General features: G+C 37.7%; 1 protein-coding gene across 4 annotated transcripts in view; it reads left to right on the forward strand.

The window, feature by feature from the left end:
* TMCC2 (transmembrane and coiled-coil domain family 2) overlaps positions 1-25177 on the forward strand; it is an 83868-nt gene extending 58691 nt beyond the window's left edge. For all 4 annotated transcript variants that reach the window (XM_014056107.2, XM_087720061.1, XM_087720062.1 and 1 more), the window contains 3 exons: positions 12605-13539; positions 20505-20640; positions 23610-25177. In XM_014056107.2, the coding sequence (XP_013911582.2) occupies positions 12605-13539; positions 20505-20640; positions 23610-23921 (1383 nt within the window). In that variant the 3' untranslated portion in view covers positions 23922-25177. The remainder of the gene's footprint in view (positions 1-12604; positions 13540-20504; positions 20641-23609) is intronic.
* Positions 25178-25828: the final 651 nt, after the last annotated feature.

The raw sequence follows: 25828 nt of genomic DNA on the forward strand, positions 1-25828 counted from the left end.
TGCATGGAAGTTCCTATCTTTTGTTTGGTTATACATTCTGCAACATTCTGTAACTGACTTATTAAATGGGCCCAAAGACCATCTGCTTTCCTTCCTTCCTTCTTTCCCTCCCTCCCTCCCTCCCTCCCTCTCTCTCTTCCTGGTCATATTAAAGATTGAGGCATATTATAACAAGTATATATTCTGTATATTAATGTAGTAACAATGACTGTGCTGTTTGAAAGATCCAAGAATGACTGTTAATCTATATTGTACATAGTGTATATTCATGTAGCTGTTACAACCTGGTACTGTTCTTAATATTCATTATTCTTCTGAATTGGATCATAGGCAACAATACAGCAGAACAGGAGGGATATTGTAAGCCCTCACTCCTACCTCACAGAAAACCCACCACAATTTCTTTCTGATTTAGAGTGAAAAATATTTTTTGGTTATATGTTGAAGAGTTGGTATTTGGAAACCCTACTTGATTTAGGCTGATCTGCCTTTGTCCAAGAATGAAGATGCGCTAACTATTATTTGGAGATGGTAGGAATGGATTATAACAACCCCAGTCCATCTTTTATCTGCTGGAAAGGTACTCTCTATTGAATCCTATTGGTCGAAAGGTCTGACAGACGCCTTTAAAATGGCTGCTGTCCGACTCAGTCTCGCCGGATGTTTCTCATTTGCAATAAAGAGCTGTTGTTACTGTAGCCTGTGTGTGCCTATCCTTTACCCGATCTAACACTCTCCTTTGCAAATGCCTCTGTTCTGAGTGACTGGCATGGGTTCTTGTACTTCTCCACTCCCTTATTGGACTCTACTGTTGACTTTCAACCAACCACTTTGTGATTGCTGGTTCAAAGCTGTCATGAAAGGCTGGACTTTTGTTTTGTGGTTGTTTACAGGCTCAGTAGGGGAAAGAGGAATGGCTAGCATTCCCCCTCCCTCTCTTTTCATTGCTGAAATTGAGAAGAATCCTATTTAGTTTCTCCTTTGGCCCAAGTGATGAGAGGCCTAAAATAGTTGCATTTTTTAATCAGTGCTCAGAACAGGCCCACAGAAGGGGAAGCAGTTGACACTTGCTTTCTTGAGATGGATAGGAAGAGAAAAGGTACAGGGAAATCCACCAAATAAGGCCCACAGTTTAATCAGGGTCCAGACAGAACACAATTATGACCAAAGTGCAGGAAGAGATTAAAATCCAGAAATAGATTTCTTAATGAGGCTTCACTTGCAGCTGATTTACATATGGGGGTCAAGTATCTGAGAGCTGCCACTGCTAACTGCTAAAAAAAGATGTTGGGGAAAATATTAATTAAACCATCCTTTATAGTTTTTTCTAAGAAAAATTATACATAGTCTGATTTGCTTAAAGTCATGCCTTGAATATTAAATGTAAAAGTATGGTTTATTCATACATTTAAATGCGTTCTGATTTGGCCATACATTTTCAATTAAACTGATTTAATTATAATAATCAGAGCTCTTAGAATTCAATTGAATTTAGTACAACTGGGAGGAGGACTTCATTCCTTTGTGTGCTCCTTGAGCACTAAGAGAGATAACGGTGTTGTTTCTAGCCAATAGAAGTAAACAGACTGCTCTCCACTTCACTGGCAAACTAGCAGAAGGACATGCCTGTTTCTGCAAAAGTGAACAAGATAGCACTCATGCAAGGAAACCACTGGCTGTTTCCTTCAGTTGTTAAAAATTGCCCCTAAGGAGTCAGAGTTCATAAGAAGTACAATTATCCTGAATAGAAATGATCAGAAGTCATTTGGGAAAGAGTAAAAGTTTCAATATGTGAATATTGTTCTTGGCTATTTTACATAAGGTGCAATAAGAAAAAAATCTCATCTTCTATTTTTCCCTCCCTGTTCTTTGGAGAAAAGACAGGACTTGGAATGAAAATAGGGAACATTGGTTCTTTTTCTGTTTTTTTTCCCCTTTTCCTTCCCCAGGGGTTTCATACCTTTGTCTCTTTGAATACATATTATGAGCAAAGCATTCAGAAGGGGCACTCTGCAAAGTACATTGGCATGAGTGCAGGCACATTCTTCAGAAAGTTCACTGTAGATGATTCGAAGGCTTCCCCCAGTTGTCCCTGTTTGTCTCGGTGTATCTATATATGTGCATAAAATGTTTCTGATGGAACTAGTGAAGCAGATATGGATGCAGACAGCAGAGGAAAAGCTTTGAAGTCTTCTTGCAGATGTTGTTATTTGTGGAGGACTGAGGGTTGAAATAATGTTTATATTTTATAACACCTTGGGAATGCTTAACAGTTTAATTTATGGCCATTTCATCTTTTTTTTTATTGCCTCTTGGTTCTCTTCTATTTACCAAAAAATTATTAGCATGAGAAAGGAGACAGAATAATTGCATAATGGTTTGTGGTTTGAAGGAGATACTACGTACTTCTTTTGGGAGTGCTCTGAGCCTGACTTTAATTTTAGGGAAATAAGAAAAGAAACCAAAGAGGAGGGTTATGCTGATGATGCATATTTCTCTTTCCTAAGTTGAAAGATGCATATATTTAAAGAGTTGAACAGATTTGGTGCCCTTAGTAGCATCAACCATTAGTACCAGCATTAGCAGCTGATACAGCTACAACTATGGACCAAATACTGAGGCATACAACAAGTGAGAATCCTTAAACTCAAACAGCCATTTTTCTATTACCTTAGAACAGTGGTTCCCAAACTTGGCAACTTTAAGACTTGTGGACTTCAACTCCCAGAGTTCTCCAGCCAGAAGAGCTAGCTGGAGAATTCTAGGAGTTGAAGTCCACAAGTCTTAAAGTTGCCAAGTTTGGGAACCACTGCCTTAGAAAAAGACATTCTGTCCTGTCCTTTTTGTTCTTTGATTATAGATATCTTGTTAGTTTGAGTTATATATAGCCAAAATCATACATGTCATGCATGTTCTGATATCAATTTGATTTATCGTTGAACTCTGACAGTACAATCTATTAATGGAATTTGAACTCTGAATTTCTTTTGAAGTTGAAAAGTTATGTCTGCCTCTTCAGAAATGGACTAAAGTACTCTTTAAAAATGATTATCATTTTTGTTTTTAAAATTGTTTTATACATGTGGGGTTCTCATTTCATTCCCCACCCCCCTGCTTTCAAGCAGGAAATAGATACTGCCCAAAGGAAAACTGCTCTGCTGGAATATGTCAGTGTGACATTAAATATAACTAGGTTTCCAAAAGATCAATAAGAATTCTCCCTGAAATTGTCAAGGACAACATTGTCCTGACCCAGGTGGGAAATAAGCTGCCTTATAGAGCAGATGCTGCTTTGACACATTTATTTTTATCCCAGCTTTAATATTTTTAAATAAATAATTCAAAGCAAAGAACATGCCATATCAGAATAACATAGCAGCATGACAGAATTGGAAGGGACCTTGGAGGTCTTCCAGTCCAACCCCCTATTTAGGCAGGAAATCCTATACTGTTTTAGACAAATGGTTGTCCAATCTCCTCTCAAAAACTTCCAGTGTTGGGGCATTCACAACTTCTGGAAGCAAGTTGTTCCATTGATTAATTGTTTTAACTGTCAGGAAATTTCTCCTTAATTCTAAGTTGCTTCTCTCCTTCATTAGTTTCCATCCACTGCTTTTTGTTCTGTCTTCAAGTGCTTTGGAGAACAGGATAATACTCCTTCCCTCTCCTATTTCCTCTACAACAACAATCCTATGAAGGTTTCCCTTTCCAAACCTGTCTCCCACATGATACTGTCTTAGAAATGGAGGAGCTGAAATGCAAGAGGATACCAGATTGCTTAGAGACAGAATCCATCTGAACATTTAGCCATGTGTTTCTGCCAGTTGGCATCTTTTATTTCTGAGCTTCCTGCCTTGTGGCAATGGAACTCTGTGGCTCTATAATGTCTATTGTGGGTTTGAAACTTCAAAAAAGCACTTACAATTTTGCATTTAATGCTGTAATTGTCCTAATGTCAGTATTACTAATTCCATTTTATTTTAATCATTCTATTTTGGTGTGAGTCTGCAATGCAGTAGCAATAGTTGCATTAGAGGTTTTACATTCCTGTTTCATTCTTTCAAACTATGGATCATCTTTTGCCTCCAGCATGACCATTGTAAGGTCTAAACCAGTGTTTCTCAACCTTGGCAACTTTAAGTCCTATGGACTTCAACTCCCAGAATCCCCCAGCCAGCTTAAGTTCCGCACAGGACTTAAAGTCGCCAAGGTTGAGAAACAATAGTCTAAACCTATAATGGGCTCTTGAGAAGACTTCATCTTATTTTACAATTTCAAGTGCACACCCTTACTTGGAATGTGCTGATCCTCTAACAGTCTATCTGATACTGTCAGTGAACTGACTGTACAAGACTGATGGGGGGAAGGGCACATCAGGTTTTAAGAATCAAAATATATCAATCATCCTTGGAAGGAATGCATTTGTTTCCTCTTCTCAAATGGATTCCTGGTTTCAAATGGGTTTGATTTCATAAAATGCTTGTTTTAATGAATTGTTTAACAAAAGACTTAAAGTTTTGCATTAATGAGATACAAACTAAGTATTATATCCCAGAATTCATATGGTTGTCTGCTAGCTTCTGGCTGACCTATCCGTTCTACTTTCTATTTCTATTTTGAATTTTAATAATACATTATCCTTTTAATTTCTCACTAGTAGCTTGCTGGGAAGCTTCTAGATGATACATAAAGACTGGACCAACAATTTTAATAAACAAATAAAGTATCAGCCAGCAAGATACTGGTTGTTATCATTTTTCCCCCCTTGGAATTCACATTGACTTCTGGTGACTACCTTGACAAGTCTCTGCAATGTTCCTGGCAAGATTTTTCAGAAGTGGTTCACCATTGTTTCCTTCCTAGGGCTGCAAAAGAGTGTTTGGCTCAAGTCATCCAAATTATTTTGTGCTGAGGGTGGGATTAGAACTCATGATTTCCCAGTTTCTAGGCTGATGCATTAACCAGACACCAAACTGGCTCTCATAATCTTTAATTAACATGATTGTCAACATTTTTTTTAACTTAGAAGTAAATAGGACTAATATTCCTTTGGTAAAAATGTTAACCATTGTAAGCTTAAGTAGTCATGGAAACCTATGCTAAATACTGGAATTAATTTTAGCTATATGTGTGTAATGAAACAATACTGTGTCAGCATTGTGAAATCATACTGCAGTAGAAGCACAGCTCATTACAAAGTGGCTCTTTTATCTGACTACCCCTGTGCTAATTTATAGCTCATATTTTTACAGGTGTATTCATGGTCCTTATCTTTATTGGATCTATAGGAACCTAATTTATACATGTTCTATCAAGTAAAGATTAGGGTAGACTAAACAATTTCTCAACATATATTATTCTCTGTTTTTACCCATACATTCCCACCTTTTTGGAATGAATTTATGCAAATATTTTGTTTTTAATTGAACATGAAAAATCAATTAAGCCATATATTTAGACTGCATTTTGTATTTTTATCCACCTATTGAGTCATTTCCAATGACCTGGAATAGCAAGATATTTTTTTGATAACAATAATATACTATTTATTAGGTAACATGGAAAAACTGTTAATTGACTGTATGAAGAAGTTTGTGCAGAGGCATTTATAAAAGCTGGTGGAATTGTTAGGAATATTTTTTTCCACTGTCCGTTAGGAGTACTGAGGGTTCTTATCACCTTATAGGATCAAGGTAGTTAAATAGCTACCTTGCAATTTTATCACTTTTCAATTAAACTCATATATTGCAATATAACAAATGTGATCCCTCATCCACACCAAAGTGTTCTGTAGTATCGAAGCTTATTATATTTAAAAATAGAGGCCCTACCCTAATTCATATGTGCATACAACATGCATGCAATTGCTGATCCACTCATCCCTCTCTCAAAAATTGCCATTGGTCAAGATACTGACAAGGGTTGTAATCCAGTATAACTGGAAGACTCAGATTGGGGAAAATACCCATTCCCCCTCCTTTTGTGCAGTTTCTTTCCTAATTCTGCTCCCTTCAATAATGTGATTCTTCCTTTGAACTGCTTTTTCTCTCCAAATTCTCTTCACAAATTATACTTTTTCATGTTCCCCATGCCCTCCTGGGAAAGGGGGGAAAAATCCAAATAAACCCTGAATGCTTTGTCTCTTGCTTTATCAGTGAATAAAGGCATGCTGGGGATCTCTAAGTTGTTACCTAGCAACCCTATCCATGATACACCAATATCCTTTCCTTGTGCTCTTTTCCCCCTTAAAATTGCTGTAAGCCTCTCCTTTTCAGTTTCACTGTTTTCAATTTTTTCAGATCTTGTCATGAATTGAGAGAATTATAGTTCCCCATAATTCTTTCCCTTTCCCCCAAGCATGAGTCCCCTTCGGGGAAAAGGGCGGCATACAAATGTAATAAATCAATTATTGCTACTGTTTGTCCTTCCTGTTCTTATTTTCAATGGACCACTGTTACCAGAACTACAGAACCTATATTTGCTCCAAAATTGATATGATTTAGATGAATGTTTTGGATTTTCTCAGAGAGAAAAAATGTGAGTTAATGTATTTTTTTTCCAACCAAATGGTTTACCAATTAATTGCAAATCTTTTTTTCTCATAACACTGCATGAAGGATGATAAAAGGGAGGGGAATTCTGGGAAGGAGATATGACTGATATTTGAGCCATCCCTGTGTCAGGTCACATCTTTTGACAAAGTGCCATAGTCTATGGAAATAAACAGAAAGGACTTTGTTGCCATCTTCCCTGGCAGAAAAATGAACTGCATCTTCCAGTATTCTTTCCAATCAGCACTGAAGGCTGTGACTTCTCAGAATTTCAGTGTTAGGATTCTAAAGCATAATCTCTGTACAGACTGAAGTTGATGAACAGGAAGCCACAGTCCTAGGCTGCAGAAGTCTATTATGCCAACATGGGTTGGGTGCCTTCGAAGCTTATCGAAAAAATGGGTACCGACTCAGAAAGGAAGGAGGAAAAGGAGGAAGGCTCTGCCCACCTGCCCAGACATCATCATGAATGCTCTTTGCATGCACAGAAGGTTCTGCACATGTGCAGAAGAGCCATGCATGAGCACCCAGTTCTGAACCAGTAGCAAAAGTAAGAGAAAACAATTACTGGTATATAGCTATGTATTGTAGGGAACAAATACAGAATATGGTGTCTATATATGGCTTAATTCTTGCCTGCAATAACAGTGTTAATTTAGCCAGTAGTATCTGGAACCTGCTGCTGAATAAGCTGATTCCTGGTGGACCAAGACTGAGTCTGAGAAAAGCTTGAGGATCTTTGCTTGTTTTGCTTTGCTTTCTTTGTGAAATCAAATGTCTCTTCTCCCTTCCAATCCTTAAACATTTTTCTGAGTTCAAGGCACTGATCTTTCTTAGTTGGGGTTTCTCAGGCAGTTTAACATATTTCTTCTATCAGCAAGCTTGTTGTTCCTGTTTTAAATATACTATCTTTCCTTCAGACATGATTTGTAAGCAAAAAAGCTAGTCAAACAGAAAGTTTCCATCTTCTAAAATTTCACTTCTACTTTTATTTCCACTTTTAGAAAACACTCTAGAGAAACTAGTAGACTAGAGAGAAAATTCTGGTTTTGAATAGACCAAGAATAATTTTACATACTTAATTGGCAGAAGAAGTAAGATTTTGAAGATTTGTTTTAATGGTGGGGATGGTTAATGCTAAAAAAAGAGAATTATTTTGAGAATAATTCTCAATATTTTAGCTGAACAGTTTTATAGGCCATCACTGATCTTCTGAAATATGAGAATACAGCAGCCAGTGAAGTTATTCTTTAAGTAGTCTGCTATACACCCCGTGGCCAGTCCCGCTTGGTAATGATCCATATAGTGTGTTGTATATTTTCTAGTTTTCAAACTAGAAAATATACAACACACTATATGGATGGTAATTCCATTGCAGTTGATCAAAATTAACATCATCATACATGGATACCTGCTTAAAATTGTACATTTCTAACTTAGATATAGTGAACTCAAACTGGATTAAAATCAAGTACTGTATGGGGTGGGGGATGCATCTTTGAATGTCTAAACTCCAAATTTATAATTATGTCTGAAGTGGATTTTGGCAGATCTCATCAAAATCTCCTGGATTTAGAAGTGAGTTTTGCCCGTTACAGGAATATATCAAGGAGGTACAGGTTAATTTAAAAATCATTAAAAGAATTTTGTCTATTATATAGCTATGCTTCCTTCTGTTGTCATAAATATGTTCTGTCTGGGAATCTGACATAATTGCTTTAAAGACTTGTGAAGAGATTATTTCCTCCTCCAATCTTCTCTTTCTCTCTCTTAAATCATGCTTCTATTGAGGAAATCAAAAGAACTGGCTGTATAGTTGCCTAAAATTGATATTTGAAATTATTCTTTGGGCAAGGTTGTTGGAGACTGACTAATGCCTTTATAACATATGGTTAACTTGTCCTTCAGTGTTCTTGAGTTATGTAAATGGTTTTCCCGTACATTGTAGAGGGTTAGACTAGAAGATACTTGTGGTCCTGTCCAGCTCCACAGTCGCATGCTTTTCTTCACATACATGTTTTAAAAAAGTTAAAGCAAATTCTGGTATTGTTTAGAATAGTAGCATTAGGAAAGAGAATGATAACTCATTTCTTCTATATGCAGACTCTTTCACCCCTTCGTATGTATGAAGCCGCACAGCAGGAGAAAGACAAGTATCTTCATCAGATCTTCAAGGCTATTATCAGCTTTAGGATAAGCCAGATAATAAAATGGCCAGTGAGATAGATTAATTCATCCTCTGATTAAACTTGGAGACCCATATACCTATGAATGTTATAAAGCGATAATTGCCAGGGGAAAGAAAACATTCTAATTATGTGTTTCCTATTTTGATGATTATTTTAATTCTGGGACACGGCTATGCTGATTTATAAATCTCTGGTTGGTTCTTCAAATCTTGACAGCTCAACCCTTTCAAAATTGTTTAACAAATACATTGCAGACATTTATATTTTAACCCCATGCTGTCATTAAGGATTACTTCTCTGAATTTATCAGAAAGCTGTAGGTCGGATCTTATTTCTTTCACAGATCCCATGTGGTCTGCAGTCTATTGTTAAAAAAAAAAGAACCAAAGGATTTTTTCTCTGCATACTCTGTAGACTCTATTTGCACAGTTACTAAAACCAAGTCGGGCAATTTTATCTTTACCAAACCAAAACAATCTGTTTAAAAAAAAAAAAAAAGCTCATTTCCTGCAAGTCCAGTGCCTGTACATTGATAAGAGCACAGGAGAAACTTTTCACTCTGTTCTCCATCCTGGAAAACCTCAGAGCAACACAGGCAAGCTAAGAATAGGCCAGCAGCAAAGTTTGTAAAGTCTGCAATTTTTTTAAAAAGTGCTGATATGAGATTGAGGCAAATTTGTGGTTGTTCCGTATGATGATGTGCTCTACTGTATGTGGGTGGTGCTTCCCCCCCCTCCCCGCATGCCTCTATAACCCAGCAAAAGTAGACGTGTGAGGCACAGATGAGAAAAACCTGGACAATTATATAGTAGCTTTTGGAGCTGGTAGTTTTCCTGGTAGTTTTTCATTACCAGGGAATTGTTTTCTTGCTCATCAGTGAGACTTTGCTATGAGAAAGAAGAAAGTGCTGGAACCAGATAAGGACTGTAAGGTATGGTGTAAAGATTCTGTGACTTGTATACGCCAATCAGTTGCTCCTAGAAAAGAGTTGTCATAAATAGGCATTTCTGGACCATCAATACAATTTGGTTTTCTTATTATCCAAAACCTTTGATATTAAATGGAACCTTGCTACTTAACAAGTGGTAAAGATGCAGCATAAGTTCAGGTTCACCCTGCATGAATATTGAAAGGGGGGAAAAAACCTGTTATAACTATAAAGTAGTGGTGGCTATGCAGTAGCAGACATGCATATATAAAAATTATGTGTATGAATATTATTTTTATTAATTGAAACAGTAATTTGAATGTTACTCTAGAAGCTAGGGAAGACAGTGATGCTGGGTAACTGGCTCGGGTCACAGACAGGCCCTTGGAACTGTGTCTTAAATCAACAAAGCCAACAAATTGGTTTCTGAGCACCAATATCAAAGGAGCAAAATCTTTTCCAAACTGCAGTGGTCTGTGTAATGGAAACTTAGACCTGGACCTTAAGATAAAGTGTTTCAGTATATTAAAAACAGCAGCACGTGCTTAAGGGATACTGGTTCTGATGTTCAAAACGAGCAGAGGGGTTAATCCCCTATCAAAAATAACATATATTTTTTGAAAATGATTCCTTGGGAGGTTGTGCACTTCTGTTTTAAATATATTGAAATATGAATAATATTTAGTTCTTGGATGATTTTTTTTATCCTGTCATAATTTGTGCCCTGACATCTGACAGCACCTGCATGCTTGTTTAAACAGATAGATGTATAATTGCATCGTTAAGAAAAGCAAGGTCAGTCTCCTTCATTGTAATTTTTAGGAAGTGTCCTTCAACCCCCTTACCTGTGGAGGCTTGTTTTGATTTGATTTTAACAAACATCTCAGTTGCCCTGTTTATAGAAGGTGAACTGATAATGCCCTTTCATTTCTTATGATGACAATCTATATACTACTCTTGTTGTTATGACTTTAACTGGTGTATCATAGGACAACAATTTTTGAACCAAGGTGCCTCGAATGAGCCAACTTATGAAATGTGTCCAAAATCTAGGACCCATGACTCTCAAGCGAATGAAATTAGGGGAAATTGTGAGTTTCAGTGTTACTGGCTGCTGCTGCACTGTTTGGCTGCTGCTGCTGCGATCACATGATCTACATTTTCAACGATTGGTGACAGTTTCCTAGCCAGTTTTGCAATCCATTGGTCTTCCCCCCACCCAGCAGTGCCCACTCATCTGCCTGCTGGTAAGGGGGAGGGAAGGGCAGGGAAGGGAAGAGAAGATTTCTGATGCTCCCTGCCAGATTTTCACAAGGAAATTCAATAAGGAAACTGGCAGGAAATCACTCCTGCTCCCACTACTATTTTGCCCTTGTTCATTCTGTTTCTCTGTGTAGGTAAGGAAATACTTCTGAAACAATGACCCAATGGGGTTCAGGTTATATAGTTATTTATAACAATTACAGATCAGTCTTATGTGCATATGGATGGATGAAATGTATCATATAACTTGTGACGTAGGAATTAAGTCAAATAGTCATTAAATTTACATGTTTATTGGGCCAATTTTCTAATCAAGTGCAAGTAGTATTCATCAGTTACAAATTATATGAACTTCAGGTTCAAAAAACTTTGTAAAATAAGGATTAAAAACTAGTCTGTGCACAAATGTTCAGTTCTACTAATAATGAATTAGAAATATTTTGTGTCATCATGAGTGGCTGATCCCCCCCCCAACTTCTACTTTCATGATTTTTAAAAGGTTTTATTGATGGTTTCCTAAGGAAGGGTCAGACCCAGCTTCCTTAAAAGATGTCAGGAACACCCCCTCTTGCAGCAGCAATGTATTAATTGTTGTACAAACTCACACAGAAGTCACTATCCTGGAAGTGTTTACTAACCAATAGGCACATAGTATAATAATATAATATTAATAAGCAAGTAATTGTGCTAACAGTTGCTGTGTCCACTTCCTCAGTTCCAACAGGATCAAACTGCTCTCAGATAACAGGCTAAGTCCATGCTTTGGGCATCTGTTCATAGTTTGGTACAATATTTGACCTTATTTCCAGGTTTATGATGTCCCTTACTTGTGAGCAGTACAAACAATTTCATTTTTAGAGGACCATAAGTCTAGAACCGAGTTCTAGTCTACTGGTCTATAAATAAAATAGGTCAAGATTCTGGGAAAACTTCATTAATATTTCCAGTGAAGTTGTTGACCCCAATGAGGATCATTAGGGCATTCAGTTTTTGCAGTCAGAGGCAGTAAACACATTCACATTTTGCAGGAAAAGTGCTATAGCTTTTTGTCTAGCAATAAAAACCGAAGAGAATGGAAACTGATGATCTGAAACTAAAATCACAGTACATCTTTTAAACCTGAATCTTCCACAAAGTAACTTGCTTGACTTTGTATGCTAATTGACTCTGTTGTATTACCATATTAGGAAATATTCTATGTTCCTTACTTCCAGGAAAAGAAAAAAAATGAAATAGAGGATTTAAAATTGTTATTATCTGATGGGACTTGCAGTTATCTCAATTTTAAGAATTCAAAATATATCAAGAATTAGATAGCAAGAAATTTTATATACATTTATTAATTGGGTGATTAAAAAGCAATTTTTAAGATTAGGTGACTTTAATAATGTTCCTTCTTTTAACTAATTCAACTTTCCCCCAGCTGATTCCCTCAAGATGTGTTTAAGATTACAATTTTCAACATTTCCAAACAACAAAGAAATGTTGGATGTCCCAGTCTTAGCACATTTGGAGGGAACCACCAGGAAAGAGTATTGTAACTATTTTCCTTACTATTTCTTCCACTATTCTGTTCAATCACTCTAATGTTTGTTCCAGAGAAAGAAAAATATTTCTCAAAGCTTTACTTGTGTCTTTCTGTGTTTTTTTTCTCTTCCTGCCTCCTACAACAGTTGGACAAGGGGGATGTGAGCCAACTCAACCTGCCTTCCAATACAAGCCACAGTGATGCTGAAAGCAACATCTGTCTTGATGTTCCAGATGGCAACCCTGACCCACAGAGGACAAAAGCTGCCATTGACCATCTGCACCAGAAGATTCTTAAGATCACTGAGCAAATAAAGATTGAGCAGGAGGCTCGAGATGACAATGTAGCTGAATACCTGAAACTTGCTAATAATGCTGATAAGCAGCAAGCCTCTCGTATCAAGCAGGTCTTTGAGAAGAAGAACCAGAAATCAGCCCAGACCATTGCCCAGCTGCATAAAAAGCTTGAACATTACCACAAAAAACTAAAGGAGATTGAACAAAATGGGCCAACACGTCAGCCCAAAGATGTCTTCCGGGACATGCATCAGGGACTCAAGGATGTAGGAGCCAATGTTCGGTCCAGTATTAGTGGGTTTGGTGGTGGTGTCGTAGAAGGGGTCAAGGGTGGGTTGTCAGGTCTTTCTCAAGCAACACACACAGCTGTCGTTTCCAAGCCCCGTGAGTTTGCAAGTTTAATACGCAACAAATTTGGCAGTGCTGACAACATTGCCCACTTAAAGGACACTCTGGACGATGGTCACCCAGAAGAGGCCTCGCGAACTCTAAGTGGCAGCGCTACGCTCGTGTCCAGTCCCAAATATGGAAGCGATGATGAGTGCTCCAGTGCCACTTCTGGCTCAGCAGCTGGTAGCAATTCTGCGGCTGGTCCTGGGGGCTTGGGCAGTCCTAAGTCTAACACCTTGGAAAGTCATCATTATAACTTTGACACCATTGTAGAAGAACTGAGAGACATTAAAGACATTCAATCCCATCTCGAGGACTCCATTGAAGAACTCAAAGCTCAGCTGCAACGAGACTATACATACATGACTCAATGCTTGCAGGAGGAACGATACAGGTAAGGTTTATTAAATGTCTTCCTGTTCCTCATCAAGGGACAAATGCTCCTCAATGATTAAAAAAATGCCCTTAATTGTTCGTTTCTGGTAAAGAATCCCAGCAATGGAGAATAATAAGATGTTGGTTCCTGAGCGTGGGAGAGCAATTTAGCTGTAGATCTCACTTTACAGAGAGCATAGATTATGTATGTATATCATAAGCAAAATAAGTAAAATAAGCAAAAAACTACATATTAAATTGACACATTCTATTATAATTATAATTAGTTATAAGATTCTACATATTAGAGGGATGCAGTGGCTCAGTGGCTAAGACACTGAGCTTGTTGATCAGAAAGGTCAGTAGTTTGGCAGTTTAAATTCCTAGTGCCGTGTAACGGAGTGAGCTCCTGTTACTTGTCCCAGCTTCTGCCAACTTAGCAGTTTAAAAACATGTAAAAATGCAAGTAGAAAAATAGAAACCACCTTTGGTGGGAAGGTAACAGCATTCCGTGCACCTTTGGCATTTAGTCATGCCGGCCACATGACCATGCAGATGTCTTCGGACAGCACTGGCTTTTTGACTTTGAAACAGAGATGAGAAATGCCCCCTAGAGTCAGGAACGACTAGCATATATATACATGGGAACCTTTACCTTACCTAAATATGAACGAAGTTAGGGTAAATTTTATAGCAGGAATTATAACTTGTAGCCAGTAATAGTTTAGGGTTTTATCTTCCATCTTATAGAAGAGAAATGGGGAGCTTTTTTGGCCAAGAACTGAAGTTGCCTTTGGCTGATATATTCAGATCAAAATATGGAGTAAGAAGAAAGAACTATCAAGGGACGGGGAGAAAGCAAAATTTATTTAACTTAAAACTACTTTAAGATGCAAATAATGCAGCCATTGCCCCATATTTTGCCTCATTTTCCTCTTTGTTGTATTAAAATTATAACTCGGTGGCAAGTTTTAGAAATTTTCTAAGTGCTGTGTGCAAGACTTGGTTGAGAAGTAGAATTTTGATCTGTTGGGCAAAACTGTTATAAAGAAACTTATGTTTAAATCGTTTTGCTAGTCTGCGCTTTTCTAATATTAGGGATACTTAGATCATAATCCTAGGCTTGGAAGTGAGTCAACAGAACTCATATTTATATGAAAAGCAGTTTAAAAAATTGGTTTTACAAACAATTCAGTCACAAATGTCTACAGCAGATCACAGAAAACCTTTCATTGCCTAACAGATGATACAGGCAAATGTTAAATTAAGATATACCTTAGGCAAAAAATCCAAGAAACTGTCTTCCACCACTAGCCTTATAATGAGAATAGGCAGTCATAAATAATTGTTTATTATGTTGCTGGCTCATTTTGTCTAATAGTAGGGGCAGTCTTGAAACAGGATCAGAAATAATATAAAGGCACTATTTGGACAAACTTGCAAAGTGAGGCTTACTTCTAATTCATATGTTTGCACTATTAACCTTTAAAAAAACCCAACCTTTTTTATTGAAAAACCCAAGCAAATACACAGTATCCCAAAGAGAATTTGACTTTTTTCTATCCAGGCAAAGGGAATGTTGCCGTGTACTGCATGATTTAGATGAATTTACATTCTATGCATGCAGACTATTCTATGTTAATTGCTAAAGCAAATCTTTGAGAAATTATTTCCCATTTACTCGGAGAACAGATTAGTTGCAAATGAGAAAACTGATTTAAATCAGTGACTGCCACACACCTTCCCCCCCCCCCCCTGGTGATTTAAATACATCCATCCTGTTTGCCTGATGGTAGTTTTGAAGAATTGGAATTTCTATATAAATTATCTACAAGAGGAAAGACACTCTATTAATTCATTTTTGTCTATTTATAATACATGAAAGGAAAGCCATTCCTGGCTCAGTACTCAACATTGGCTTTTTATCTTCCATAGATGGGAAGTTCAGAATCAAGCAAGCTTTCATTCTGGGCCCCAAGAGTTTTGTCAGTGAAGAAAATGAAAGCATGTATTCAGACTTTTTTTGTGGGAAGGAGCTAATGAACCTAAATGACTGGATATAGTTGCAGAAATTGTGTTTTTCATGGATCAATTGGAGTTGGGGAGGAAAAGTTAAGCATTGGTCTTTCATAGTCTTCATCATTCTGACCCTCCACTATCATCATGACCGATCTACCTATGAATTAGAATTGGTAGATTAATGTGAACATAAAGTATTTTATCAACAGATATATAAATGTTCATATATAGATAGAATAATGGACACACGTTCTCTGCATGCAATCAGGAACTGTACAAAGTGTATGGGATGCTGAAATGGCCAAATAATTGTTCTCATTGGTTATTGTTATTGGTTATCAGTTATATTCTGCATTTTTTCCCCTTTAAGCTCTGTTGAAAACAAACTGGAAAATTTCCCAAAATGTTCTGGAAATCAGTTATCAGTAACAGCAAGGATGGAAATAAAACTCTTTGTTCCCACAAGCAGACTTCAGAAGAGACATTCCTTCCTCCCACACTTCATTTGTTTTCCACTCATTTACATCTGCCCTATGTGAAAGACTAGGAAAGACTTAACATTTAATAGGGAAAAAACCCTAAGGAGACATTAGAACTATATTTATTTTTATAAATTTATTCATATCGCCTTTTAATTTATTTATTTGGTCTATTTTTATATTCCCAGAATAGTTTGAATAATAAAATATGAGTATCAAAACAGCCTCAACATCATAAACACAACATAAAACAATAATCTGAATTAAAAATGTATCTGAAACCTTAAGAAAATTAAAAGGTCCATACCTAGTACTGGGGGAAAATGATATAAACAGGTTTTAGAGAAAGAGAAGAGAGTCAGAGTCAGAGATTAGAATAAAACTCTATGAAGTACTGCAGCAGGTTGTGTGTGAGAGAGAGAGATTCAAAGTCACCTAATGAGCGGCAAGGATGAGTAGGGACTTAAACTAATCTTATGTATTACAATACACAATATACTAACACTGTATTACTATTATTCTTCTCTTCCTAGTATCTATCTCTTCCCACTTATCACTATAGCCATGTTGTTTGTATCTTTCAATTTATATAGTTTTATTTGTTTACTAGAACGATTTGATAGCTTATTAGTAACTTGACTATCACTAAACGTTGTATCTTTTTATTCTTGATGAGTGTGTTTTATTATCCTTATGTACACTGAAAACATATGCACCAAAGACAGATTCCTTGTGTGTCCAATCACACTTGGCCAATAAATAATTCTATTCTATTCTATTCTATTCTATTCTATTCTATTCTATTCTATTCTTGCCTTAGGTGTCATCACTAAGAAAACACATTTTTATATGCAGTAGCCATATGTCTCACTTTGTCATATGCAGGAGACCTTTTATTGAAGAATTTATGATGTAAATAAATAAGTAATGTATTTACTTTTTATTTCCAAATAAGCATGCATAGGCTCAAATGTTAAAATGTATAGTTTTAAATCATGTACCACCCTCATACCATCACAGAAGTCCTTGGGGGAAGGACATAATTAGTATAGCAAGAAGCAAGCAAGCAAAGTTTCCCTTTCCCACTTTCAATATTTTGGAGAAAAGGAACTTGAAAATATGAATTAGGAAGCCCATGTTTATAATTCTGTACATAATACTAAACAATTATATAACAATTATAAAACTAAATAATTATAAAAAATTATAACAATTATAGCTCATCAGATATACAAAGATCAGGTATGCTTTTCTATGTGGTGTTAATTTACTCTTGAGTTACATAACATAACCATCTCATTTTCATTTGCTGAAAAGAAACATGATGCCTCTAGTTATTGAGATTTGCTACTTTGAGGGTGATGTGCCGGGTATAGGATTGGACCAAGAAAGAGTAAAGTAGAAAAAGCACTACTGAAAAGAAGTGGAAAGGCAATTACATTAGTCTTACATCTTAAAAGCCACATTTTCTCTACTTAACGGTTTTGGGATCTACTTTAAAATCTATCACACTGATAATGTCAGTATAGTCAAAGTCCACTAAATCCACTAAAGGTGAAACTTAAAAAATTAGAATATTGTACAAAAGTTCATTTGTTTCAGTAATGCAACTTAAAAGATGAAACTAATACATGAGATAGACTCATTACATGCAAAGCAAGATAGTTCAAGCCGTGATTTGTCATAATTGTGATGATTATGGCTTACAGCTCATGAAAACCCCAAATCCACAATCTCAGAAAATTAGAATTGTGAAAAGGTGCAATACTCTAGGCTCAAAGTGTCCCACTCTAATCAGTTAATTAAGCCATAACACCTGCAAAAGGTTCCTGGGCCTTTAAATGGTCTCTCAGTCTGGTTCAGTAGGAATCACAATCATGGGAAATCATGCTTCCTTCCACAGACGAGCTTTATGGGGATGCTGACTTCATTTTCCAGCAGGACCTGGCACCTGCCCACACTGCCAAAAACACCAAAACCTGGTTCAATGACCATGGGATTACTGTGCTTAATTGGCCAGCAAACTTGCCTGACCTGAACCCCATAGAGAATCTATGGGGCATTGCCAAGAGAAAGATGAGAGACATGAGACCAAACAATGGAGAAGAGCTAAAGGCCGCTATTGAAGCATCCTGGTCTTCCATAACACCTCAGCAGTGCCACAGGCTGATAACTTCCATGCCACGCTGCATTGAGGCAGTAATTGCTGCAAAGGGGGCCAAACCAAGTACATATACATGCTTATACATTTCAGAGGTCCGATGTTGTTCTATGTACAATCCTTGTTTTATTGATTGCATGTAACATTCTAATTTTCTGAGATTGTGGATTTGAGGTTTTCATGAGCTGTAAGCCATAATCATCACAATTATGACAAATCATGGCTTGAACAGGGACGTGCAATCAGGGGAGGCAGAGCCTCACCACTGTCATCATGAAAAGAAAAAAAAATGTAAAAGAAAAAAGGCTGAGCTAGTTGCTGGCAGAGTCACAGTGGATGACTCTGCTTAGTGCTTAACTGTTTAAAAAAGCCTCTAAAAAACTACAGGAGGCAGGAGAATGAGGTGCCTCATCTAGTCTGACTTTATGATCACTCAAGCAGAGCTAAGCAAGGGTTAAAAGCCGAAAAATTCCTGACGTAATGAGGCACCTTGTTCTTCTGCCTCCTGTAGAGGGTGTTTTTTTAGAGGCTTTTTTAAACAGTTAAGCAGAGTCATCCACACAGTGACTCTGTCAGCAACGAGCTCAGCCTTCAGCTCTTGTCTTTTTCCTTTTACATTTTTTTTCTTTTCATGATGGCAGGCAAGAGCAGAGTTGAAATCCTCTCTAAAACAGCTGGAAAAGGTATGTGATTGCATGCAGAGCTACATTGCCTTTTGACACACACACACACACACACACACACACACACACACCTGGATAAAAGTATATAAGCCCAGCTTCACTGATTACAAGTTTGAAAAGGCAACGTGGCTTCACCTGCACTCAAAGGCTCGGATTGGAAGGCAGCAGGGGAATGCGGGGATGGGGGCATGGCAGAGGAGCTGCTTTCAAGCCATTGGAAAATATATCCAATCCAACTTCTGTGTTTGTGTTTGTTTGAGATTGAGTGAGTGAGAGAGGGATCCAACTTCTCTGTGTGTGTGTGTCTGTTTGAGAGAGGGGGGAGGGAGGGAGAGAGGAAGGAAAGAGGGGGAGGGAGAAGAAAAAGAATGATGGAAAACGTTTTCGCAAAGGAGAAAAACAAATGCTGTTGCTTTAAATTGGAACTGAGCATGCCTGGCTGTGGAATTCTGGGAGTTGAAGTCCACAAATCTAAAAAAATTTGAAACCCCTGTGTCAGTGCCTCACCAGCCATGAACCTCACCGCACGTCACTGGGCTTGAACTATCTTGCTTTACATGTAATGAGTTTCACCTTTTAAGTTGCATTACTGAAATAAATGGACTTCTGCACGATATTCTACTTTTTTGAGTTTCACTTGTACATTATTAAGTAGAGGCTGTAAGAAAATACCTCTCCACATCTATGTATTTCATTGCATAATGACAGATGTGATCATTATTTTTAAGGCCCTTAATGAGTTGGGAGTTCTTATCTAACAAATCAAAACTGCCTACTCAACGCAGACAATCAGAGAATGCTGCTTGGAATCCCTACCACACCCAAGAAGTGTATTGGAAAAGAGCCTAAATAATGGGTTCCCTTCCTATGGAACAGGTTACCTCATAAAGGGTCATATGTTTTTAAAGACTTGCCCCTTTCCAGAGAGCCTTTCATTATTGATTCTGGAGCAATCAATGCAAATTTTATTATAGTTGCCTCTTGTTTATACTATGTCATATTGGAATCCCTTATTTGGCCAAGTGTGATTAGACACACTAGGAATTCATCTTTGAGGCAAAAGTTCTCAGTGTACATGCAAGCAACAGACTAATATACTAACATACTAATCAAAATGATACTAATAAGAGGAGATAGTAGAGAAGATGGGGAGGATAATAATAACACCACAACCATACAACACAATAAATATACTTAGACATAAGACAGTACTGTGGGAATTAGGTGTTCAGCAGAATGATGACATGAGGGAAGAAACTGTCCCTATGTCTAGTTGTTTTGGCATGCAATGTCCTATAGCAGTGTCCCTGAGGGGAGGAATTGAGACAGTTTATGGCCAGGATGTGAGGGATCACACATACAAACATACACATATACATATTTTAAAGCATGTACATCACACTTGTTTTCCATGATTAGTTCACAGGCTTGTTTGTATCAACTCCTGAGAAATTGCTGGGAATTTTACAGCAAGATTTTATGTATAAGTATTAGAAGGAAAATCTCCCCGAAATAAGGAAGACTTATGTTCAAATAAACAAAATTTGAGATGTAATCTCAAAATAATGCAGGTATGCATAGAGCTTTCCTCTTCTTTAAGCTAGCCATTGGTTGAATGTTTTCTCTTATTTCCATTATTCAGGTATGAACGCTTGGAAGAGCAGCTCAATGACCTGACTGAGCTTCATCAGAATGAGATGACCAATCTGAAGCAGGAACTGGCCAGCATGGAAGAGAAGGTGGCTTACCAGTCCTATGAAAGAGCCAGGGATATTCAGGTACAGACTTACCAGTGCTTATGCAGTTGGTCCAACAACCAGTTCTCCAAACACACAAGCATAATTTGGCGTGAATTAGTGGCACTCTAGTGGCCAAACACTCAGGTCAGATCAGCCAGCATCTAACGAACAGAGAGCTAACAGTCGTTCTGGCTCCCTCTTATGGCGATTGAGGAAAACAGCAACCAATCACATTTTACAGTATGATTTAAAGAAACAGGTATGGTATTGTTCCATGATTTATATATTGCCAACCAAACCATTAAATTATATTCCTAACAACATGTCCTCTGACCATTTCAAAAATTTATGGTATACTATACAAATCTCAGATAGGCAGCACTTGCAACCAAGTCTTTTTACTGAAACTCTGGCAAATACCTGAAGGAGTTTTCTGAATATGGTTGTCTGGAGATGAAAAATATAAATGGTCTGGGGGAAAATCTTTATCCCAGAAGAAAATGAATTAGACCAAATCTTCTCAAACTTGTCAACTTTGAGATGTATAGATCTTAAACTTCCAGAATTCCACAGCCAGCATGCCAGGTTTGAGAAACACTGAATTAGACCTATATTTAAATAACAAAGATTTTTGGGTAGGATTTACCTTTATTTTATTACCCGCCAATAAATTACCTTCTTTTGCCAGGTTATGGAAAGGTCATAACTCAGAGGAAAAGTAGACAATCTCAGTTGAAATCCTGGCATCTCCAAACTGGGGAAAAGTCCTGGATGAGATCCCCAGGAGTCATGGCACGTAATACTGAGCTGATAATATTGATGAGCCATTATCTGGCTCAGTATAAGGCCTCTTTCTCCTGCCTTCTGTACTTTTTCTCATGATCTTTATAACTTAAGGAGAAAAAAGTGTTGCTGTGAAAAATTTTAAAAGATGGGGTGAGAGAGAGAGCCAATAGGAGCTTACTTTTACCATTATCCCATGGTAGAAACTAAGGCAGGGTTGTCAAACTCCTGGCCCGCAGGCTGGATGCATTACGCATTGGCCATGCCCCCATTTGGTTTAGCAAAGGGGCAAAAACTCCCAATACATTATATGATGCCATCATGATGATGTGACTTTGATACCCCTGAACTAAAGCAAAAGTGTTGGTATAGCACAGTGATGGCTAACCTTTTTCTAAAGGCATGCCAAAATTGCATGTGTGCACGCCCCACCCACCTGCGTGTGCAACCCCCCGTGCTTGTGTGTGTAACACACACACACCCATGCAGAAGGGGAGTTTTCACCCTCCCCAGGCTCCGGAGTCTTTCCTGAATCCTGGGGAGGGCAAAAAACAGGCCCAACAGGCCAACCAGAAGTTTGTTCCTCTCTAGGCTCCAGAGACTTTCCTGAAGCCTGGGCAGGGCGAAAACGGCCTCCCTTAGCCCTCTGGAAGGCTGAAAATCTGCTGGCCAGTGTGCACATGCGCACTGGAGTGAGGCCTGCCGTGCTGGCAAATATGGCTCCAGGTGCCACAGGTTCGCCATCACGGATATAGCAGGTTGAAGGTAATTTCAGATAGCTGTATCAACAGAGGAAAATATTTGTTGGGTTGAAATTAAAGATACTTGGAGTACTCTGAGCTTGATTGTTTTCTTGCAAATATTCATTAACCAAACTAAGTAACATCATCGGTGCAATGATTATGATATACAATTGATATTCCATTCCCCTTTTTTCTGTATTGTGTTCACTGAACTTTACTGCTGCTCTCTTTCTGTATAAATAATATACTGTATAATCTGATGTATAAAAATGTTTTCCTTCTTTCTTCATAAATTATATAAAGTTGAATGTAATTGAGAATTATATTCCCGATATGTGTTGTTCTGCCCCCACGTGGCAATTCGAGGAACATCTCAGACTGATCAAAATACTTCAAACAAAATAAATAAGTAAAAGAACAGACATATTGAAGGAGATAGTGCATGTTTCTTACATTAAAAAAAAAGATTCATCAGAATTTTTAAGGAAGTACATCTTCTTCTTTACATTGCTGTGAGATATTACCATCCTCTTACTTTGATTCAGCAGCAGTTTTGGGGAGGTTTTTCATGCACGCATGAGCATGTTCAAAGAATCAGGGAAAGCTACACAAGTCTTTGAGGGATGCAACTGCCTTAGCATTTCAAACTGTGGTTTGATTGCTGAATGCTGAACACAGCCATGTCAAGTATCTTCCACAAGTTACTCTAATCTTTTTCCATCCTCTCATGTGTACTAATCAAAAATTTGAAAAAGAAATCTCATTGTTCAGACAACTGAGACAATTGCTTCCATCTGATATGAGATATTGATAAGAGAAGGAGTCATGGGAAGGCAATGGAACATGCTCTGAGTGTTTGAGCGATCCTGTGATATGTATTGTAGAACTCTGCACGGGAGTAACTTCAATGCCACTATAGTGAACGGTAGTGATATTCACCATAAGGAAAGCCAACACTCTCTCTTCCCTAAACCATCTAAAATATGTATTTATTACATGCACTTCTTACACTTGCATGAGGCTTGTGGTGGTTTCCTGTCCATATTATCACCTATCCACTGGTGATGCAGCTCATGTTCAAGTTACATATTAGTATTATCTTCAATTGTGGAAATTCTTAAGGTGACTAAAGAAGTCCCTGGGGGTCACATTAGAACATCATAATAGAAGATATCACAATATTATAATCATTCAATTTATATACACTTTCCTGCTGCCAGTACATTGTGAAATTTGTTATAGAAAGTAGATTTATGCTAGACTACACAATGGATGCATTAATCTTAGTATTGAACCTTCTGTGTTATAGTGTCTTTCCATAGGTCCAATTACAAATTTGCCTGCTATTGGGTCACCGTAACTAGATACAGTGAACTGAATATAATGATCATTCTACTATAGCTAGGTAAAATAAGCATGCACAAGTTATTGCTTAGTTATCAATTAACTTTGATCCCTTCTTTGTTTGGTTTTTCCCCACAGGAAGCTGTGGAGTCCTGTCTGACTCGGGTAACCAAGCTAGAACTGCAGCAGCAGCAACAGCAAGTGGTGCAACTAGAAGGAGTGGAAAACGCCAATGCCCGTGCTCTACTGGGAAAATTCATCAATGTCATCTTGGCCTTAATGGCCGTGTTGCTGGTCTTTGTCTCCACCATTGCTAGTTTCATCACTCCAATGGTGAAGACCCGCATGCGTCTCCTGAGCACTACCTTACTAGTGCTTTTTGTCTTCCTCCTCTGGAAGCATTGGGACACCATCACTTATCTCCTGGAACATGTGTTGCTGCCTAGCTGATTTTCTTGGCAGCCAGTTGCTGCGGCTAGAGGGAGTTCATTTCTTGTAGAAAGGAAGCAAAACTGAGGCGACTTCCAGTTGGTTTTATGTCCATTTGGAGTGTGCAATTCTCAATTGCTTCCTCTTCAGAGCCTTTTGTTGTTGTGCCCAACATCATCTCAGCCGTAGGGAGAGTAATTACAGCGGAGCTTATGAAAGGCTTACTCTGTCACACTTCTCCTCTGCAATGCTCTCGCAAGGCAGAATGGGAAGACAAATAACCCCCATAAAGAGCTCAATCTTTCTGATTTTATCCATTTCTTAAATCAGATAAAGAGATGATGATGATGAGGGCAGTAATTCATGTACAATCAAAAGGTCTTCTCTAAAAAGCAGTTGCTTAGTTATGGATTTTCATCTATGTTGGAGAGAAGTGATGGAACATTTATCAACGTAGTAATATATGAAGACAGAGATAAAGAAGATTCAACACTGAACTTTTTCTTTTTATAACTCATGAAGATGAAAACAATCCAAGAATTAAATTGTGCATACAACAGAAGATAATTCAGGTAACAACGTGGAGCTTAATTTTCCTTCTCATAGGACAACTGAAATTCCAGATATTTAGCTGGACTGCTTCATGTCATGGATTTGTTGTCCTTGTGGGTTGGTTTATGAACTAATGACAACAGTATCTGAGGAGAACGCATTGAGCCTTCTGATGCAAACTCAACGGTTTTGGTTGGCTTTGTTTTCATTTGTTTTCCTTTTTGATATTTCCATGGACTTTAGAAACACTTATAATCTTTACAAGTGTGTGTGTGTGTGTGTGTGTGTGTGTGTGTAAGTGTGCATGTGTTAATTTATTGATTTCAGAGATTTTTTTTAAAAAAACCAAGCATTAGTAAGCAGTCACCTGCCTTCACGTGATGGAGGGCTTTAAAGTGCTCTAATAGCAATAAACCCTCAATCTGCACAAAATGAATGAGCCACCACTTGAATTCGACAGTGTTCATTAACTAGGAGCAGTAGATAATTTGTCCAATCATCACGGACTTTGGAGAAATCATATTCTTTGATAGACATGAGAAAGAGTAAGCATCTGACGTGCATCATCTGGTCTTTTTGAAGATAGCAATTGTTGCAACTCATTTGATGCCATTTTGTTTTTAACTGAAGCTATCAGATCATGGCATATTGTAAGTTGAAAGCTTAAATTGTATTGATTTGATTAGGGAGTTTTACGCCAGATGATATTTTAGTATCTGCTCTGATTCTGCCGAGATATACTTGCTTTTCTGGGCAACAGAAAGACTTAATTGCATGTTAGGGTTAAATGGCTAGAATCTAAATATCTAACAGAATGAAATGGGAGAGTCCTGAGATAGTGGAGAACGGATACTTCAGACTCATGGCATGGCTATCCTCATTCTCTTTTACCACTTTATTCTGTTGCATGTGTAGATATTGTTTGAAAACCATAGGTGTTTATTTTGCACTTACAAGAACTTTGAACAGCCCTTGTTATAAGATAGGAAAAGGAAAGGCAGCACTGACATCTGTGAGGATCTTCTGCTCATACATAAGTGAGCAAGGTAGAAGGAGTTATTTTCCATGTAACGCAGGGAAATTATGGAAGTTTAAGTTTTGCAGTAGCTGCTTCCATTCTCCAGCATCAAGACAACCAATGCATCTGTTTGACTTCATTCTCCTTAGGACTACTAAAGGCTGAATAACTTCACCCTCTCAAAACAATGATTTTATTCTCCCTTCACTGCTCTCCTATAACAATACGGCACATTGGCTCTTTATTACACAAAACATTCCTGGATTCTTTTGGGTAAAATAATATCTACAGGGAATAATTTTAGGCAAAATAACAGTCATCCTGGTTCGGCTCCTGTGTTTTACTCGCTGCTAGCACT

Source organism: Thamnophis sirtalis, unplaced genomic scaffold (genome assembly GCF_051295495.1).
Source record: "Thamnophis sirtalis isolate CommonGarterSnake01/CBP01778 unplaced genomic scaffold, rThaSir2_p1.2 scaffold_7, whole genome shotgun sequence".
In the NCBI taxonomy this organism is placed as follows: domain Eukaryota; kingdom Metazoa; phylum Chordata; class Lepidosauria; order Squamata; family Natricidae; genus Thamnophis; species Thamnophis sirtalis.